At 41.7% G+C, this 18440-nt stretch overlaps 1 protein-coding gene across 6 annotated transcripts in view; it reads left to right on the top strand.

Annotated features, from left to right (window-relative positions):
- The window catches only part of PCLO (piccolo presynaptic cytomatrix protein), a 134836-nt gene that overhangs the window by 45444 nt on the left and 70952 nt on the right, over nucleotides 1-18440 (top strand). For 5 of the 6 annotated variants that reach the window (XM_077337848.1, XM_077337847.1, XM_077337846.1 and 2 more), the window contains exons 4-6: nucleotides 2953-4269; nucleotides 6326-11321; nucleotides 11725-13736. In XM_077337848.1, the coding sequence (XP_077193963.1) occupies nucleotides 2953-4269; nucleotides 6326-11321; nucleotides 11725-13736 (8325 nt within the window). The remainder of the gene's footprint in view (nucleotides 1-2952; nucleotides 4270-6325; nucleotides 11322-11724; nucleotides 13737-18440) is intronic. The other variant, XM_077337850.1, reaches the window with a different exon arrangement.

Here is an 18440-nt window from a genome sequence, read left to right as displayed (position 1 = left end):
ATTTGCTGTTTTTCTCAGTCTTCACATCTACCTGCAAATGTAACATGCTGCCTCTCACCAACTCTACTGCCACAGATGATCCATCTATGACCAGTTGGCATTCTAGTAGTAATCACAAAATGCCTGTAAATATAGAAATGTTCTTAGAATAAGCTGCCCATCCATTCCGAAAATCCCGGGACACACCCGCTTCTGTGGTCTTTGTCCCGGGTCCTGAAATGTCCCGCCAGCCAGAGCCGACGCTGCGCAGGTACACAACAGGTGCGCAGGCGGCTCAAGGGAGAGGTGCATGGGAAGCGAGGTGAGGCAGCTGCAGCAGCAGCAGCAGCAGCAAGTTGCGCCTTACAGCCCCAAAATTCTGGTCACCTTACCTTAGAAGAAGTTGGAGTTTTGTTTCTATCGTGGTGGCACCCAAGTTCTTTAACAGAGTGCTTGATAGGTCGTAAGGTATGAAAAATTGAAACTCTCTGCTTAAAAATATCCCCGTGCATAGTGATAGATTCAAGTGGGTAGCAGTGTTGGTCTGAAGTAGCACAACAAAAAATGAGTCCAATAGCACCATTAAGATCAACAAAGATTCATTCAAAGCGTAAGCTTTCATGTGCAGCCATACTTCCTCAGACACAATGATGCATAGCGCATTGTGCCTTCTCCAAGCTGAGAGGTCACTCCAATGGTATACAAAAGGACTGAGAGCTCTTTAAATGTACTTTAACTGTGACTATCTGATAGTGAGTTTGTTAAGTGGGGAGCCCTGCCTTGCTTTCAAGCCTGATCAGAAAACTACTTACACATTCCAGTGCAGTTTTATTAGTATCTGTCAAAAATGGCCTTCCTAATGCTCTTCTTTCTTCTAATTTTTTTTGACACAATCTCAAATTAGTCCATTGTTTCTTGGAATTATAATGATTGTCTTTCTTGAACATTCTTGACCTCGCAAGCTGTCCCTTAGAAGGGTAGAAGGATAGGAAGGCAGCATGCACATTTTGTAAATAAATAATCTTTACAAGATCAGGAAATCCCAGGTTGTCCCTGGGAGATAGATATAAATATAAATTACTAAAGAACCAGAGCTTGAGGCAATGACATGAACTGGATAAACAACCACATGGAAAAATGGTATGTGTGCTCTTTCATATTCATCAGATGTTTCTTGAGCTTTTCCAGAAGGAATAACAGCAAGCAGATTGAGTTCATCCAGTTCTTCACATTAAATTTTAAAATATTTTGGGTAATTCCATAATTGTCTTCATTACAAAGACACCTGTTCTCTGTATGTTATGCTGAGACTGTGGATTTCTGTTCAGTGCCCCTGGCTGCTCTAAAGCATGCTCTTAGAAGAAAAAATGTTGCCACCATCAAAGCACAATTCTGTATATGAAAGTACGCTGGACATTTTGTTAACTAGATTGCATCTTTTCTGATCTCCATTCATTATTATCACTCAAACACAAGGGTGTGACATTTTAATGAAAGGGGCAATCAGTTAAACAGACCAATATCCTTTGAACAGCAATAAGAAAGAATTGCCAATCAGTAATGACAGACATGTTGGTCTATCTAAGTTAGAGTTGGGTAGGGGACCAAAAATACTTTACTGGTGTTTTCCAGGTATATAGATAGCCAAAATGGCAGAGACTGAAAAATCCACAAACTATTTGGGATTGCTTTAGACTACCAGATAGTGACAGTTAAAGTGCATTTAAAGGGCTCTCAGTCCCTTATTAACTTTGAACTCTCAACTTGGAGAAAGCATTTAAAGGGACTCAAGTGGGTAGCCGTGTTGGTCTGAAGTAGCACAACAAAAATTGAGTCCAGTAGCACCTTTAAGACCAGCAAAGATTTATCCAAGGCATGAGCTTTCGAGTGCATATACTCTTCCTCTGACGAAATGGAACAAGGATCACAAATGTCTGGTGTGCCTGTAGTAGTAAGCTAAGAGTGATCACACCAAACACCGAACAAGGTGGGATCAGAATAGATTTATAAAGGATGTCTACTGCTGCCATTTTTATTGTGGTATTGTTTTATTGTTTAAACTGGCCATATTGGGGTTTTAGTGTTTTTAGAATTTTATGATGTAAATCGCCGCGAGACCTATTGGGGAGCAGCGGTATATAAATAAATAAATAAATAAAATCAAGGTAAAGTCGCATATGTGTGCTAGATCTTCAAACTTTACTTGATTTAATCAGTAAATGAATAAATTAAAGCTGAAACTGATTAATCAGTAGGGCAAAATTTTACTCAGTGCATCTGAGAAAAAAATCCATTTTGATTCTGAAGCCACTTTGCGTAGCATTTTAGGATAAAAGAGATTTTTAAAAAATCAGTATTGCCTGTCCTAACAGCAAGCAGAAGCTTTGTTATTTTCTTCATTACTTTCTTTCATGCTGGCTTCAGTATCGCTGAAAAGCCACCTGTACTTAGATTTTGGCAGTTTGCATATCCATTCATGCTGATTCACAGAAAAGGTCAGGAAATGGTTACTTTTTTAACCAGAGGGTGGTGGTTGTTGTTAGCTGCAAAGTCATGTCTGACCCATCACGATCCCATGGACAATGATCCTCCAGGCCTTCCTGTCCTCCACCATTCCCCGGAGTCCATTTAAGTTCGCACCTACTGCTTCAGTGACTCCATCCAGCCACCTCATTCTCTGTCGTCTCCTTCTTCTTTTGCCCTCAATCACTCCCAGCATTAGGCTCTTCTCCAGGGAGTCCTTCCTTCTCATGAGGTGGCCAAAGTATTTGAGTTTCATCTTCAGGATCTGGCCTTCTACAATTTCAGAGAGAGTGGCTGTGATATTCTGGACAATTTAGAAGGTTTATATACATTTCACATCACAGCCAAAGAAATTGTGACTTGTAAAGCTGAAATCCTGGTTCCAGTTGTAAGAATATGAACATTTTAATACAGTCTGCACATTATTAATTCCTATTTATTATGTTATAGGTACAAGAATGGCTGTGCTTAAATTGCCAGACACAGAGAGCATTAACAGGACAACTTGGGGATATGGGCCAGTTGACACCAATGCTTTCAAAATCATCACCAAAACCATCAGTCTCTGTACCAAGCCAGCCTAAGCTTACTGAGTCATCCTCCCAGCAAAAGACAACAGCACGACCTTCTCAGGTAATAGAAAAACCAAAAGAAGTCCAAGAAATTAAGAAGGAAGATCCAAAACTTCAACAGAAAAAATTGTCACAGGACACTTCTGCTGATAAAGTCCAAGAAACTGTTGAAAAAGAACATGTAACAGCTCAAGAAAAATTGGAAAAAACAGTATCAGCTGATAAAATCACACAGATAGTTCAAGGGGAAGATTTAAAAATTCAAAAGTTAAAATTGGCAAAGTCACCCTCTGCTGATCAAATTCCAAAGGAAGAGCTAAAGCTGACCATAAGGCCTCCTGCAGATAAGATCTCAGAAGTGATACCAGATGATCTAACAAAAATATCATCAACATCTAATAAAATTCAGAAAGTTATCTCAGCTAAGGCACCATCATCCCAAAAAGCTCAGAATGGAAATCAAGAGCTGAAAGCTGCTGAGCCACAATCTGCTGATCAGATTCAGAAGGATGATACAAATCTTCAACAGGTGAAACTGCCCAAAGCACCACCTGCTGACATTAAAAAGGAGGAGACAAAAATCCAGCAGGTAAAGCTAGCAGAACCTTCACCTGCCGATAAAATTGTACAGCAGTTTCAAAAAGAACATTTGAAACACCAGGAAGAAAAATTGACAGAAGTGCCATCTACCAGTGATTTTAAGCGACAAGCTCCAACACTAAAGCAGGCAAAACTGGACAAAATACCATCTGCTGATCAGATTTGGAAGGATGAATCAAAATTGAAGCATGGAAAAATAGTAAAGACATCTTCTGCTGATCAGCTTCGACTGGACGATCCAAAGCTTGTGCAGGTAAAACCAGTAAAAATGCCTGTGGTGGGTCCAGTTCCTTCCAAATCAAGTACTGATCCAGCTCAACTGGCTAGAACGGTGGAGGATGACACCAAGTCTCCATCCTTGCAAAACATCCCCCAATTTCCTGAGACCAAGCTTGAACTAGTGACAGGTGAAGCCGAAGAGAAGTTAGAAACCAAACTACCTGAAGGAACAAGAAAAAAGGAAGCTATTAAAAAGGAGGATTCAGCTATAGAGATTCCAAAGGCCTTATCCGAAGATCAGAAATCTCAAAAAGATATTTCAGTTACAACACCATTAGCAAAGCCTGATCACATTGAAGCTCTAAAAGGAAAAGCAGTAAGTTTTAATTTTCTTCTTCTAGCTCCTACCAACTCCACAGAATAACCTTGCAACAGATCCTAAAAACAGTGGGAATAATACAACCCAATGTAACTATTTTTACCTCCCATTTATCTTACTAGGTAGCATGTGCTTAAAATAGTTGGAAGAAGTGGGACTTTAGCGTTTAGCTTGGCTGCATTATTACAAACTTGTTTGGATGAATATTCGTGAGTCACACCAGTTTGCTGATGCAGCCCAATGACTAATCATCACAAGTTAATTTGCTACATTAGGCTGAAGTGTGCCAAAACAGGCATAGCAATGAACTGTGTTACTTATTTCATGCAGTTTTTCATAACTGCTGATGTTGACAAAGCTGGAGAAAAGGAAGATTGTCAAGACTTCTAAAATATATGGACCTGCCCATTGTTTAGGATAAGACATGGTGAACCTTTGGCGAGAGCTTGAATTATAAAATGAAAGGCAGAAGGCCCTTATCGAAATCCATACACGTCACCCCCCTGGCCCTGAGCTACTAACCCTGTGTTGGGAGCTTCCTGGAGATTTGGGGGTAGAGCCTAAAGAGGGTGGGAGTTGGAGAGGGGAGGTGCCTCAGCAGGCTATAATGCCAATCAATCCACCCTCCAATGCAGCCATATATTCAGGGAATCAGAGCTCTGTAGTCTAGAATTCAGTTGTCTTTCCAGGAGGCCCAGGCCTCACCTGGAAACTGGCAACCCTACCAGGTCCCCAGTTTTACCACTTCCACTGGGCTAAAATGAGTCATACGTCCCTTTCAGTCCCTATAACATCCTGTGCAAACTGTTGCACAAGTTACCATCTTCTTCTGTGATTTAGTGGCTTGTGAGATGTTAGGTCAAAAAGAGAGATCCCACCAAAATTCTGGACTTTCCATATTAGACTTACCCCTGAAATGATTGCATATCCAGCGGGAATATGAAGGTAATGGTATAAAATGACAGTGATGAACACTAATCAAGTTAAATTTCAGCCTGTCTCCACACTGTTACAGCACTAGTATTTATCTTTTTTTCTGGGCTGCCCCCCATCCTCCTGCCCTTCCATTGTCCCCGAAGGCTTCCTGTAATTGGATATTTCATTAGCACTAAGATGGGATTTGATTCTGTCTCTTCAGTATCTAGATTGATATTGTTGGCAGATTTCTTCAGAAGCTGGATACGACTTGAATATTTGTATAGTTTCTAGATAGTCTTAATAATTTGGCAATGATTAAAATTGGACATAATTAGAAATTCCTTGAAAATAATGTTTACTAGATTAGCATCATAAAATGACAAAATTAGTAGTTCTCTGTATTTGCTTTATGAAACATTATGCTAAACTAGCAAAATAGCCTGTTGTAATTTAAAATCCACCGGGCACTAGCCTTCTTTCCTCCTGCCCTGGGCAGTCCTGCTGAGGCCTGGAGAGGCTGCGGTGGGCCTTCTCGGGGTGGGGGGGAGTGCTGGTGGGAACTCACCTCCTCCCTCTCCCCCTGCCTCAGGCAGGCCCGCCATGAGCTGGGAAGGCTGCAGTGGGCCTTTTTGGGGTGGGGGGTATGTTGGTGGGGATTGCAGCCTTTCTGCCCCCCCCCACATGCCAGTGAGGCCAGGGCTTACCTCCCTTTCCTCCCAGGCCCCAGTCCTGGGTGCGGTCCCAGACCCTCCTCCCAGCTCACGTTCACTGGCTGCCTTACCTCTCACAGACAGTTGAGTGGAGCAGGCTGACAGTGAGGGCAGATGTGGCTGGGGTGGGACAGCCTACCTGATTGGCTGTTTGTTGGACGGACAGCCAATCAGGTATGCAATGAGTCCCAACTCCTCCCACCATCCCTGTGCAGCTTTATTTATGGTACAGATGGAGAAAGTAATGGTTCAAACATTATTTTATATCCTTGCATAAGAAGATCAATGTATTTTCCGGCTTCAAGTTTAACCTGACTCTAATTGTAATAACCATTTATCATGAACATCTGCATTATTCTTAGTGAATCTGTTATATAATTTCTTTGAGATGAGTCTGAATGTATTGTGTTTATTTAATCCATTAGGAAACAGAAGACAAATCTGACACATCGAGTTCACAGCAACAAAAAAGTCCACAAGGCTTGAGTGACACAGGATACTCATCGGATGGGATATCAAGTTCACTTGGTGAAATTCCTAGTCTTATCACAAGTGATGAGAAGGATATGCTGAAAGAACCTTACAAACAAGAAACACTTTCACAAGAAAGTAGCCCAACTAGTCCTTCTGACCTTGCTAAGCTAGAAAGCACTGTTTTGTCGATTTTAGAAGCTCAAGCTTGTAGCCTTGCTGAAGAGAAATCTGGAAAGACTCAAGTCCTTTCTGATGTTTATCCTGAACAGACAAAAGACACACACAAGACAAAGCCTCTGCCTATTGCACCAGATTCCTGCAGTTCAGATGATGAAGATTTAATGGCGCCAAAAATCCCAGGGAAAAATGGAGGAACTCCTGCAGAAGATGGTAAACAAAGCATATCATCTCAGAAGAAGTACAAACAAATGGCTGGTGCCATGGAAGATGCATCAACAAGAAGGCAGCGCTATGACTCCGTAGATGATAGCAGTGAGAGTGAGAATTCACCAGTCCCACAGAGAAAAAGACGGACTAGTATTGGTTCTTCCAGCAGTGATGAATATAAACTAGAAGATAGTCCAGGCTCAGGTGATGAAGAAGAATTAATTCGAAAGCAGATCTTGGAAATGAGTGCAGATGAAGATGCTTCAGGATCTGAAGATGACAAATTCATCAGGAATCAACTGAAGGAAATCAGTGCAAATGAAAGCCCAATAAAGGAAGAAGTGAAGTGTAAAAAAGGAACAGCAGGAAAACATAAGAGGATAATGCGCAAAAGCAGCATAGGCTATGAAGAAGATGCTAGTAGGCGCCATTCCTGGCATGATGATGATGACGATGAGACTTTTGATGAAAGTCCAGAATTGAAATATAGGGAAACAAAAAGTCAAGACAGTGAAGAAATCACTGGAGGAGGCCTTCGTCGCTTCAAAACTATAGAACTTAACAGCACAATAGCAAATAAATATTCTGAGGAATCTGAGCAGCCAAAGAGGAGTCTATATTTTGATGAAGAACCAGAATTAGAGATGGAGAGTCTTACAGACTCACCAGAAGATAGGTCCCGGGGAGAAGGGTCTTCTAGTCTGCATGCCTCCAGTTTCACTCCAGGTACTTCTCCAACATCTGTGTCATCGCTTGATGAAGACAGTGACAGTAGTCCAAGTCACAAAAAAATGGGAGGAGAAAGTAAACAGCATCGTAAAGCCAGACATCGAACACATGGCCCTCTTCTCCCAACTATTGAAGACTCTTCAGAAGAAGAGGAGCTCAGGGAGGAGGAAGAACTGTTAAAAGAGCAGGAAAAGCAACGTGAACTGGAGCAGCAGCAAAGAAAGAGCTCTAGCAAAAAATCTAAAAAAGACAAAGAGGAGCTCAGAGCCCAGAGAAGAAGAGAACGTCCAAAGACACCACCAAGTAACCTTTCTCCAATTGAGGATGCGTCCCCAACAGAAGAACTACGTCAGGCAGCAGAAATGGAGGAACTACATCGGTCTTCCTGCTCTGAATATTCACCAAGTATTGAATCAGATCCTGAAACCTTTGAAATCAGCCCTGAAAAAATAATAGAAGTTCAAAAGGTTTATAAATTGCCTACATCTGTCTCTTTATATTCTCCTACAGAAGAGCAACCACTTGAGGTTGTTACAGAAAACAGTGGTCTAAAGACTTTAAAAAGTGCTGAAGAAGTGTATGAAGAAATGTTGCACACATCCCTCAAAGCCCAGAAATTTGCAGATGTCAGTGAAAAAGATGAAATATTTGAAAAAGAGCCCTTATATGGTGGTATGCTAATAGAAGACTACATTTATGAATCTTTGGTGGAAGATACTTACAGTGCAACTCCTGAAGCTAGTCTTATTGCAAAACAAAGTGAGAATGATGAATTCTGCCAACAGAGAGACAAAGAGAAGAAAACAAAGCCTCTTGGTCAACTAGATGGAGGGCCTATACAAACATCTATAGATGTACAAAAAGAGTATTATAGCATAGAATCACTCCATTCTGTTATAGCTCAAGAAGACATTGTGTGTAGCTCTTACATCATGCCAGAAAGTCATGAAATAGTTGTTTTGGATAGTGAGGCACCATCTTCAAGTGATGAAAAACAGTTGTTAGATGCAGATGCTGCTTATGAGGAGTTTATGAGGCAACAAGGAATGCCATCAAGCCCAAGCTCCAGTCCCACTCAGTTGTCTCCTGACTTAATTCTTCCTGCAGATAAAAAGACATCTGGCAAAGCAACGGATAGCATGTTGCAGACGTCAGGCACTCCTTCAACAGTTTTAGATAGACCTTCACTGAGCTCTGTAGCCCTTCCTATTCCAGATGTCAGAATTACTCAGCACTTTACAGCTGATGAAATAGAAGATGAATACCTCACAGATTATGCCCAGGAGATTGAAGAAATTATTTCCCATGAGGCATCCATTCTGACATACTCAGAAGCTTCAGAAAGTGCTGCATCTGTTTTACCTTCAGATGCATCCTCCCTCACATCATCCACATCTTCAGTTTACACCACTGGTAGTTCTTCCCCGGTGGCTGGACCAGATGGCATGACTTTAAGCTATGCTGAAACAGTAGATACTGTAAGCAAGTTATCAGATGCTGACAGGACCAGTTCAGTGAACCAGGTTCCCATAACCTCTACAAAAGAGTACTCCGAATCTGCTGTGTTACTCCCTAAGAAGGCATTTTTAGCCAAAGATACAACACATTTAGATCAGATTTCAGTTTCCTTGCCTGAAGTTGCATCCATCATGACAACATCTACTGATACAAAACCCAGACCTGTTGTACCCATCTCTGTTGCCTTAGAAACTGTCTCATCCATAGGGGACAAAGGTCGACAAGATGTGATCCCATCTAAGGTGGTAAGGGAGCTATATGAAGAGGAACAGAAAAGAGCTGTTATCAAGGTAGCAAGGACAGCTTTCACTGATTTTGTACCTGAGGAAGAGTTTACATTTGCGGCTCCTGTTTCAGAGCCAACACCAATAATGTCCTCATATACGTCTACTGTGCCTACATTGCCATCTGCAGTTTCGCCATTTCCCACTGTTGCATCCAAAACATTCTCATTTGTCAGAAGTTCTTCTTTAGACTCACCTGTTCAGCCGTCACCTCTTCCACCCTCTCGACCTCCCCCTCTTCCCCCTCCCCCACCACCTCCACCGCCCATTCTGCCAAAACCAGCTCTTTATCCTAAAAAGAAGCCACTGGCTAAGGCTCCACTGACTACAGCTCCGACCATAGTACCATCTGTCAGCAGTGTCAAATCAGTAGAGACAACTTCTGCCATAAAAACCAATGGGACACTTGTCACAAGGATATATACAACCACACCCCCTCCTGTCCCTCCTAAGCCAGCCTCAATTCCATCAGGACTTGTGTTCACACACAGACCTCCTGAAATAATTAAGCCTCCTATTGCTCCCAAGCCAGCAATTCCTCAGATGCCAACAATTGTTCACAAACCTGCAGAAGTACAGCCCAAGCCGGTAGGTTTGTCTTTAACTAGTGGTATGTCTTTGAACTTGGTTTCCCCTGCTGAGTACAAGCTGACATCCCCTACCTCTCCATTGTCTCCACATTCTAACAAATCTTCACCAAGGCTGTCAAAACCCACTCAGGAAACCTATGTAGTTATCACATTGCCCTCTGAGCCTGGAACTCCAACTGAGTCCATTACCAGCCAGGCAATTATAAGTTGGCCATCAGGATCACCCCCTAAGGAACAGGTGCCACTGAATGTGCAACCATTATTTATTCCATCCATCAGTGCTCTGCAGATTCAAAGCACAAGTGATCAACTTGTCCCTGCCATTCCTGTCACTGCCCGCTCAATTTTTGAAATAGTCCCTAGCTCAGCAACACAATTAATAACAACAGAGGTTGCCAGAACCTCAGTGTCATTGGTCAAAAGTGCTGGTTTAGGTGGTGTTTCCATAACTATGCCTCCGGAACCAGCACAGTTAGTAGATCCATCCCGATATAGAGAAAATGGAAGATTCCATCTCTTTAGTGATGTCATTGATCTTCGCACTTTGACTAAAATGGATTTTGAAAGCATGGACAGCTGTATGGATCTTTCTGCTGCTCCCATTGATGTAAGACGGCAAACAATGGCTAGCGATGTCTCTGGACGGCCAATAAGTACTGTTCAACCGGCTATTATAAATCTCAGCACTGCGTCAACAGCAGATCCTTCTCTAGCTCCAGCTACTGAAACAATTACAATAGTAACCTGCACAGCTACTGTAAGCTGTAGTTCTAGTTCAGAGAGTCTTGTAGACCTTGGACATGCAATGACAACTCCACTGCAGCTAACATCACAACATTTTGAACTTGGATCTAGAGCAGCCAGTAGCCAGGCACTCTCTGCAGGCAGAGATGAAGTGCCCATAAATCTTTCCCTAGGTACTCCAGGGACCTGGGCTTCTACAAAGCTGGTGACTGTCCCTCCTGTGGGTGTAACGAGTGATTGGGCTGATGTTGGCACTGCTCATGAACCTATGGAGAGTGAAGTAGTTGATCTCAGTACCACAAAATCCCACAGGACAATGGTGTCAGTGGATGAAATGACTTCAGGAACTGTTACCACTGTCATAGAAGATGATGAAAAACCTGTGGATTTGACCGCAGGGAGAAGGGCTGTTTGTTGTGATGTGATCTACAAGCTCCCATTCAGCAGGAGCTGTACAGCCCAAGCTCCTGCAACAACATTACCTGAAGATCGTTTTGGTTACAGGGATGATCACTATCAGTATGACCGCTCAGGGCCATATGGTTACAGAACCATTGGAGGTATGAAACCTTCTATGTCAGACACCAATTTATCAGAAGCTGGACTTTTTCTGTACAAAAGCAAGAATACTTTTGACTACCAAGCTGGGGAAACTGATGTAGCAGTAGACTTAACTTCTGGCAGAGTAATGACAGGTCAGTATGATAAAGCATCAGATCTTTCTTTGAAATATAATAATGGTGTTGCTCATCTCATTTCAGGATGAATTATTTTTATTTTATATTTTTCTGTCCCCCTTTTAGTTGTACTTTATGTTGAATGATGTGGAAGCTATGCTGGAATTTGCACATGCTTTTTTTTTTAATTTCTTCTTTTTACGTCAAGTGTTTTGCTCAAGAGATTCCTGCTTGTTCCTGCATGTTCAGCAAATGTTTTTTTTCCTCCCCATCTACATGCCTAAAGTTGATCATTAAAATGAAGATTTGCATGACACCCTCTCCCCATTCATTTTACTCATCTTCATGCGATGGCATTCAGAATCCACAAGAAATGTTTTGTTTTGAGAAACGGGACAGTAACTCTGCCATGTAATTTCAGGTGAAATTGTGGATTACTCAAGCAAGATTACTGGTCCTTATCCAGAGACTCGGCAAGTTGTTTCTGGCATGGGGATCAGTGCACCTCAGTATTCCCAAGCAAGAATAGTGCCAACAGTAGGATCCCCATACGGCATTGGGAGTGTTTTAAGATCATCCAATGGAGTTGTGTATTCATCCGTTGCAACTCCAATCCCATCAACCTATGCAATCACAACGCAACCAGGTTCTATTTTCAGTACTTCGATTAGAGACCTATCTGCTCTCCCAACAGCTGATAAAATGCCCTCGTTATCAACCTTGCAACAGAACCAGGCATCTTCAAAATCATACAGTTTCTTGACTACAATGTCATCAGACAAAGAGGGTAAGGTTACTGACATAGACATTGAGCCAGGATTACATCCTCACCCTCTAGAAACTATCATGAATGAGCCTACCAACTTGTTGCCTGTCTTTACTACAGCTTCAGAAGCGTTCATGGATGTTATTCAGGATGAAGATACACTTCTCATTGCTCCTCAAGAAGGCAAACAGCAGCATCTTGACTTGGAGCGTGAACTTCTAGAGCTTGAGAAACTGAAACAGCAACGCTTCGCAGAGGAGCTAGAGTGGGAACGCCAAGAAATACAAAGGTTCAGAGAACAAGAGCAATTTATGGTTCAAAAAAAGCTTGAGGAATTGCAGTCTATGAAGCACCATCTTCTATTTCAGCAGGAGGAAGAGCGACAGGCTCAGTTCATGATGAGACAGGAAACACTAGCTCAGCAGCAATTACACATTGAACAAATTCAGCAACTTCAACAGCAGCTTCACCAGCACTTAGAAGAACAAAAAATCCACCAAATCTATCAGTATAATTATGACCCTTCAAGAACTGTGTCTCCACCAGCAACCACAGATCAAGTCATTATTGAAGACCAATATGCAGCTGCTGTAAACAGCCAGTTTTGGACTGGTGAGGAAACTACTTCAACCACTTCTGCTGTTCTGGGTATTGAAATTCCACAAAGCCGAGCCTGGTACACAATTCAGTCAGATGGTGTTACTCAGTACATTCCTAGGTCTGGCATACTAAGCTCTGTTTCAGATATGTCTCTTAAGGACATTGATGTGCGAGAGGAAAAGCAACTAAAAAAGAGGAGCTCCATGCCAAAGCTGCTTGGCCCATATGAGGAACTTGATGAAACCATGGAAGAGGAGCCCAGATGTCTTAAAAAGATAGCAGAGAGTGGTGTTCAAACTGATGATGAGGATAGTGCAGATACAAACTACACAGACCAGAGACAGAGAACTAAAAAGGGTGTTGATACCAGTGTCCAGACAGATGATGAGGACCAAGATGAATGGGACTCAACCAGCAGATCAAGAAGAAAAACTCATGGAGGGAAATATGAAATTACCACTGAAGTGGACAAGCCTAAGCCATTCTCCAAATTCTCCAGTACTGCAGTACAGACAGTAGCAGAGATTTCTGTACAAACAGAACCTGTAGGGATGATAAAGACCCCATCAATAAGGGCCCAACTGGATGCTAAGGTAGAAATAATAAAACATATTTCAGCTCCAGAAAAGACATATAAAGGCAGAAGTTTGGGATGTCAGACAGAAACAGACTCAGACTCCCAAAGCCCTCAATACCTCATAGCCACCTCCCCTCAAAAAGACAAAAAACGCCCAACACCTTTAGAAATAGGTTATTCAACTCATCTCCGACCAGAACCTACACTCCAGGTAGCACCTTCCCCTCCAAAATCTCCCAAAGTTCTCTACTCTCCCATTTCCCCTGTTTCTCCAGCTGCAGTTATAGAGTCAGCATTTGTACCCTATGAAAAACCCATAAGTGAAGACATTAGTCCTCAGAAGATTGTGCATGCTGATGTCACCAAAAGTACTCAGCTGAGCCCAAAGTCTGCCAAGGGGATGCAACGTTCCTTGTCTGACCCTAAACCTCTGAGCCCAACAGCTGAAGATCCCTCAAGAGATCATTTTCAGTACTCTGATGGTTTCTTGGTAAGAGTCCATCTTTTTTATAATATGAGATTGTCCTCAGTGGCATTCTACACTTTTTAATGAGTTCCAATTTACTAAAGATCCATATGGGTGTCTCATTCTGAAAACAAAGTTCTGGTATGTTAGAAACCTGACAGGGGATTTCATTTTCTTTTTAATCAGATAAGGTTTATAGAATTGGGGATACAAGGAGAATACATCAAGATTCTTCCTCAAAGCACAGAGGCATTGCCCTGAAACAAAAGATCGATGTGAATAAATGCAAGGAAAAATGTAGATTAAAATTGGTTACATTAATTTTTTTCCAAAATTCTGTCTAATATTGTTTGGAATTGCTATATACATAAATACATCCCTTAAAGAAGCATGGATGTTTGTTAAGGTATATTGTTTTCCCTCATTTTTTTGCTCACTTTGTGCAAGTGAGACTGAGAAACATGAAACTGCAATTTGACACAGTTCCTCAATGTATGTAAGGCAATATGTCTAATACTACTACGTCCAGGAAGCAGCAGCTAATGTAAGTACAGATTGATGCGTGATAGAACAAAAAATACCTAATTTAAATATATGCTAATGATTTGTAAACTGGCTGAGAGAGAAATTGAAAGAGATCCTGGGGTTAGAGTGAACAGTTTGATAAAAATGCTGATTTAGTATGCAGCTGCAGTTTATTTGTTTTTTTTTTAAAGACCAGTTCAATGGTGGAGATTATTATGAAAAGGATTGGTAAGAAAATGACTGATGGGATGATGCCACTGCTTCATTTGGAATACTGTGCAGTTTTGCTTTCTGAATCTCAACAAAGATATTGCAAAGCTCGAATATCTGCAGAAGAATATGATACACAGAGAAATCCAGTTGCAAATTATTGCTGCAGTGCGTCCAGAGTACGTTATCCAACCATGTGTGATAGCTGCCCAAGTTGGAGCACCTTTCCTATAAGGAAATGCTAAAGAATCTGGAACTTTGCAGTTTGGGAGAAAGGCAACTAAGGGATAACATGATAGAGATATATAAAATTATGCAGGAGGTTGATAGATAATGCTCCCCTTTCTCTGTTGTACTAGAACTTGAGTCATCCAATGAAGTTGATTTCAGCCCACCCACCCCCCAGAAATGGTTTTGGCCCAATGGGTAATTAAATTGAAAACCTCACTACCAGTGGAATGGATCCAACCACTCCATGATCCAATTTTGAAGCTTCCCCATCCCTCTTCTTCTGTCATATATATTCTGGCTTTTACCAGATGGCACAAGATGAAACACCTGCAACCAGACACCCTGGATTTTTCTCATGTATTGTCCTTCATACAGAATGGAGTCCTTCGTGTTAAGTCCAATGTTCCATTCCTATCAGCTAGCCCCTGATCATAATTAGATTGCCACATTCTGGACCAGCTGCAATTTCCAAGACATCTTTAAGGGCAGCCCAATATAAACCACATTACATTAATCCAGCCATGAGGTTACAAAAGCAGGAATCCATGTAGCCAAATCAGCTGAGTCTAATAAAGTTAGCTGTTGCTGGGAAAAGGCACTCTTGACTTCTGTGCAAGTCTAGGTCCATGAGCACCCCCTAGCTCTTAACATGCTCTGTAAAAACCAACAATTATACTCCATCCAGGATCCTTCTAGAACATCAGACTTCCTGACCAGCATTAGATTTTTCTAGTCTGGATTCAGATTCAGCTTATTCTGCTACCTGACCATAGTCTCCAGGCACCAGTTCAGAACTGAGATGAGGTTGGATCATGAAATATAGAACTAGCAGGACTTCCTTGAAATGATTAACAGGGTATGAGTCAGGTCTGGCCAATGTGGAAACATGGGCATTCCTGCTTTTCAGGTCTGTGTCCAACACTTGCCCCACCTCCCTATAGCATCACTTCCATTGGCAACCTCCTCCAAGCCTCCCCTGATGAAAACAGCCAATCATCTGCCACTGCTATTTTGCTGCCTCTGAATGCCCCCCTCCATTTCTGAAATCATGTTGCCTTTTTAAAAAAACTCAACCAAAATTGCATTATAATTAAATAATATAACAAACTCATTCCCCCACCGACCCACCACCATGTTGGATAGGCATGCAGTGCATGTGTATCCTAGTCCAGTGCTGCATGCAAATGCACACACACATACACAATTTTAGCTGAATTAATTTGTTTCTCCAGCAATGCTGGAGCAAAAGAATCCACTTAATACCAGCCACTATCAAAGGGGGAAAAGTGGAGGCGGGCTGTGCAGGCAAGCCTGCATGGTGATCTGGAGCAAGATGACCACCAACTCACCTGCACAGCCCACCTACACTTCACTGCCTGTAGCTTTTCATACATTGGGAAAGGGACAGCCTCATTAAACAGGATAATAGTACAGTATCTGTTTTGAGTTCTGTTGTTGGAAAGCCTTTCCCTTTCATAGACGTGTGTATTATTCAAGCCCCAGTAACCTCTTTGGTCACAATCAGCTCATAACATTCAACATCTGTTGGGTCTTCTGGTTTCTACAGCAACAGTAGTGCCATATGCTCACTGGAAAGTAAGGCTACTACAGAATCGGTTTTTTACAACCTTTTAAGCATGATCAGATGGGAGGCGTTCTCAGAAAAGGAATCAGGTCTCTGCTCTGGTGGAGCCAGAAGCAAACAATTTTGGGTTGAGGAAACTGCAGAAAATACATAATTATATGCTTTGGCCTCTTTTATACAGTCTAAGTGACTTTGGACAACAGTGTAGAGGGAACATCGTCACACACCTATTGCAAAGAGGCTATAGCTATTTGGGAATGTAATACAAGTCACCAATGTATGCTTTAAATTTCACATTGGCGCCATGGATAATGTTTTGACATACCCTACAAGCAAGACTCTAGAGGGGAATCATAGATAGCCATTGCAAGTCAAATATAATAGACCACTATTTGTCCAATGTAGCTTCCAGAAGACTATGCTACATGCTCTATTCCCAACTGATTTTCTTTCTATGGAGATGGTTTCCCAAAGAATTGTTATGATGTATTTCCTGCTATCCATCTGTTAAAAGAGGGTGTTTCATTCAACAACTATGCAACATGGAACAAGGAGTGCTTGGTGCATTCTTACGTTAAGAACTGTTGAAAGGGTTTTCATTAGTGTCTCTCTTAATAAATTCTGAAATGTTACTATACTGTGACATCCTTTCACTATACCTAGCTGCATATATCATTTATCCACAAGGATTCATATTGCATAACTGATTGCAAGTTTATTTGTTTACTTGAACAGAATAAAGGGCATGTAGGAAAGATTAACTTTACTTCTGTTCAGGAGATAAACAAAAGTCCTCAGAGCCCCTGCCAAACTTATTTCTAAGTGGATATATATAACAAATGGTGAGCATGCAGTGCCCATTATCAGGCATTCATTCAAGATCATTGGCTGCATTCCAGAAAGAAGTTCAGGTTGAGCATTCCATCACATATCTCTCTAAGTGGGTTGTGACCTATATTGAAATAAATACATTGTTAGTCTTTAAGGTGCCGGTGGATTTTTGTTTTAGTTGGTGATGACAAAACAACATGGCTGCCACTTGGTGGTTTGCAGAGCAATAATGTCATTAGGCTTCCTCAGGAGGTGGTGGATTCTCCTTCTTTGGAAGTTTTTAAGCAGAAGCTAGATAGTCATCTGATATAAATGCTGATGTTATGATTGTGAGTGGGTGAGCAGGAAGGGATGTGCCAGTGTTTTTCTCTTGCGGCCCTTTCTTGCTTATCCAGGGGATTACTAATTACCATTGTGAGATGGTAGGTGAATTTCTTCCAGACCAGGCAGGATTCTGGAGATTTTGGGTGGAGGGATCACTTGGGCATGAAATTGGGGTCACCATGGGTGGGCAGGTAGTTATGAGTTCCGGCAATGTGCAGGGGGTTGGACTAGATGACCCTGGAGATCCCTTCCAACTCTATGATTTTCTTCACCATTCACTAAGCACTGTTCTGTAGTTGTTAATACTAGAAAGGAAGCAGATGTTGGTGAAACAGTAGCTAGTTCAGTGAAATGCTCCATACTTTCCATCTGGGCTAAGACCTGATGTGAGACTGCACGGACATGATAACAGGGCGATGGTTCCCTGGTACTGCTGTCCTTGAAGAGATCCTCTGTGCAGTCCCATGTCCTTCCCCTCTGAGAGCTCTCTGCAATGTTCATATGTGAATTGCTGCAGCAGCTAAGGAGAACAGAGAGAAAGGGTACTCTTCCCCATTCTGATCATGTGTTAAAAGAGCACCTAAATGCACTTGTAGAAAGTCTAGAATGTTCCCCACAGCTAACCTGCCCTTGCCCACTGGATGAAAAACAGGTAAAGGTAAGTATAACTTTGTTCTCTATCATTTTCAGCTAGTTAGATTAAGTTTTGCAAATGGTGGGGAAAGGTGGCTCTGTTTTCTATTCAAGTTGTCCAAGTTATTCAGTAAGAACTATTGGAATGTTGAGGAAACGACTAAGAAATTATAACAAATCTTATTTGATTTCACATAATTCTATTAAAAATTGCATAGAGGCGTGTTTCTAGATGAGGATAGCTACAACGTTATGATTTTATATATTTAAGAGCTGCTAATATGTTTGAAGTGTTGCATGAAATTACAAAGGGGGTAAATATATCTCCCCTCACACAGTGCAGTAGCATTGTAACATGCTGCTAAGCTTGAAGCCTCTTCTTAGTCTTA

Source organism: Paroedura picta, chromosome 5 (assembly GCF_049243985.1).
Source record: "Paroedura picta isolate Pp20150507F chromosome 5, Ppicta_v3.0, whole genome shotgun sequence".
In the NCBI taxonomy this organism is placed as follows: Eukaryota; Metazoa; Chordata; class Lepidosauria; order Squamata; family Gekkonidae; genus Paroedura; species Paroedura picta.
This window is presented reverse-complemented; position numbering and strand designations above follow the sequence as displayed.